At 56.6% G+C, this 3,020-nt stretch overlaps 1 protein-coding gene across 1 annotated transcript in view; it reads right to left on the bottom strand.

The window, feature by feature from the left end:
* Positions 1–235: 235 nt before the first annotated feature.
* TRIOBP (TRIO and F-actin binding protein) overlaps positions 236–3,020 on the bottom strand; it is a 10,531-nt gene continuing 7,746 nt past the window's right edge. Inside the window, 3 exon segments of the mRNA XM_009332635.1 lie at positions 236–671; positions 1,743–1,906; positions 2,816–2,902. Of these exon segments, the coding sequence (XP_009330910.1) occupies positions 1,745–1,906; positions 2,816–2,902 (249 nt within the window). The 3' untranslated portion in view covers positions 236–671; positions 1,743–1,744.

The raw sequence follows: 3,020 nt of genomic DNA, 5'->3' as shown, positions 1-3,020 counted from the left end.
GCAGATTATTTTCCCCCCCCAAACCCCAAGGTGGAGCAGACAGCTGGATAAGGGCACTGCAGGGCTCCTCTTGCTCTCCAGACGGGGGTGCTTCCACTGCTTTCCCTCCCCAAATCCAGAGGGAGGAAAGCGACGGGTCAGGATGCCCCAAAATCACACAGGAACCTGGAAAAATGAACCCCCACCACCACCACACTGGGTTAGGGACATGTTCCCCTCGACAAACCCATTTTTCTCAGCGAAAGGGGAAGATTTTATTAAGTTAAAAGTTGAAGGGCACAGCAGAGCAGCAGCAGCTGCCACCTTAGGGGGGGTTGGCTCCGGCGGGTGCAGTAGCAGCCTCACAGCTCCTCTTCCCCAGAAAGGAGAGACCCCGTGGCTCTGGGCTCCTGCCAGTTCGGGTTCTTGAAGGAGCCAAAGGACACGGAGAGAGCTTGATCATGCGGACTCTTGCCAAGGTCTCCTCTTTCAAAAGTCCCAGGAAAGCACGTCCATGGCAGACTGCCCCGGCGGCTCCCTCCTATGGCTTGCATGTCTTCTCCGCAGGTCCCTGGGGGTGGCACGGGGTGGGGGGAGCATGGTCCTCGCCGTACATCCCAGGGGGGCCGTGGAGACATTTGGAAGAGAGGGAATACATGCCGAAGGTGGCTGTGTGGCCAGGAGCAACAGGGCTGGGGAGGGGGGGAAAAAACCAGATTCTCTTTTTCAGGTTAGAAAATGCTGGTGATGTAGTAAAAGTTTTCCCCCTCCTCTTCCCCGGGGAAAAAATTCCTCTATAAAATATAATTTTCACATATAAAATCCTGAAGAAGGTGCATGTAAGGAGCCAGTCCAAACAACGTGCTCAGGTACGCAGGCAAAAGGGGTTCATCAAAAAAGCTTTGGGAGGGGAGTGAGAAGGCTGGGGGGTGGGTGGGATTCCTTGCCAAGGCGATTAACGGATGGGATTCAACCTCCCCCTCCCCACAAGTGAGGAACGGAGCAAATACAAAACAAGAACAGATAAACAAACGAAGAGCAGACCTACAGAGAGACAAAACCAGAAATGGTTTAGAAAGACTCCACTGAGCGCAGAAATGCCACCCCTTCTGCTCCCCCGAGAGATGGCTGTCTGGTGCCCTGCTACAGACCCACTGTAGCAAGCGCTGGCGGAGCAGGGTGATCCCAATCCCAACGGCCTTGGCATCCAAGCAAGAAGAAGCAGCGCTCCGGACAACGGGATCCCCTCGTTCCTGTCACCCTGCTTCCCTCCCCAGCCGCAGCAGGGATGCCTGCAGGCGAGTGTGGGAGGAGGGCTGGGTCTAGTCAGGGCTGCTTTGATGCAGACCTGAAATTTCCGTGCTGTGATAGGGAAACCACTTCAAAGGCAAACGCAACAGAAACATCACCTATGTAGGTAGTGCATAACTGCCCCCACGCTGTCATCCAAGCCACGGGGCAAAGGACAGCATGTGGCTGGCTCCCACCTCCAGCCTGGTTGAGAAGCACTTGGTGCTGGCCGCATCAAGAGCAGCACGGTGAGAAGGGGGCTGGGGGCCTTGGGAGAACGTCAGGGACAACAGGAGGGCCAGGGGTGCAGGACGAGAGGATGCAAGAAGCAGGGGAGGAAGAGTTTAAGCCTGAAGTTTCGGCACCGACTGGAGCAGGAGGAACTGGCAGCGACCACTCCCCTGTCAAAGCAGGGCAGCTGGGTCTCAGCCACCTGCACCCGCAGGGGATGTCACAGCATCCCTGGTGCTCACCGTTACTCGCTGACGCTGTTGCACAGTGACTCCTTCTCCTGCAGAGCCGCCATGGCCAGGCGCAGGTGCTCCTTCAGCTGCTCGATCTCTCGCTCCGAGCGCACCTTAATGTGATTCAGCTCTGCATAGACGTCTTGGTATTTCCCTGAGGCAAATCTCTTATCCTGCCAGGGGAGGGAGAGGGGTCAGCAGGTTTTAGGGCTGATGTTAGGGAGGGGGGCGGCAAGGCGAACCCAGCAAGGAGAAGAGCCAACAGGTGAGGAGGGGAGAGCCAGCCCCGGGTTTAAAGCTGATCCCAATCTGGGCCACGCAGAAACCATTCAGAAGAAGAACATGGAGGCAGCACTTCCCAAACCCTGGGCTGGGCAGGAAGGCAGAGTTGCTGGTCCCGCAGCAGCAGGGATCTGCAGCATCAGATTGAGGAGGTGATGTGGGCTTTACCATGGCTTGTGTGTGTTTGGGCCAGCCGTATGGGAAAAATAAACCCCACCAGAGATGCAGGCTGCTGAAAGGGCTGGTCCCAGCCACTTATATGGCAAAAAGCTTAAGTGAGAAAGTTATGAACTCCTCGTCACTGAATCTCAAAGCCTCCTTCAGGTTCCCCTTTGGCAGGGGTTCTTTGAAAATCCCTCTGAAGGAGCTGCTGCCAGTGGAGGGAGCAGCACACCCAGCAACGGTGCCCAAGGAAACATGTCCACCCAATGAGAGGACAACTAGGAAAAGAGAAGGTGGCTGGGCAAGTGGAGTGCCAGGCAGGCTTCATCCAGTCTTCCCACCTGGGAAAGAAGGGCTCCTAGCTTGTCCACGCTTATATGTACATACATCTGGGGAAACCAGCAGCAAAGTCTCCCTGACACTTCTCTTGTACAAGGTAAGTCTACGCCAGCCTGCGCCATTCGGAGCACGTGGCTGCTATGTGCTCGGGAGCGAGCAGGGATGAGGAGTACAGGTGACAAGAGGGTTTAGCCTGAGCACCCCATCAAACCCAGCCAAACCCTGCTGACATGCAGCCCTGCTGCTCCCCTCCCTCCCCTCTCCTCCTGCTTTCCCAATGGCTCCCAGAAAACACCAACCTTTTGCATCATCTGCAGCTCCTCCCGGAGGCACTGAACCTCTTTTTTTAGGTACTGGAGCTCATTCTCCTTCACCCGCAGCAGCACCTAGGCCAGGGAGGGGGAAGAAAAACCAGAGGTGACTCAAGAGCCACCGCCTTGGAAAGGCCGGCGGGCCCCAGCGCAAGCGTGGCGGTGGAAAAGGAAGGAAGGGCCAGGAGGGCCG

Source organism: Pygoscelis adeliae, unplaced genomic scaffold (assembly GCF_000699105.1).
Source record: "Pygoscelis adeliae isolate BGI_AS28 unplaced genomic scaffold, ASM69910v1 Scaffold399, whole genome shotgun sequence".
Lineage (NCBI taxonomy): Eukaryota > Metazoa > Chordata > Aves > Sphenisciformes > Spheniscidae > Pygoscelis > Pygoscelis adeliae.
Note: the sequence above shows the minus strand (reverse complement) of the source record. Positions and strands in the feature narration are given on the sequence as shown.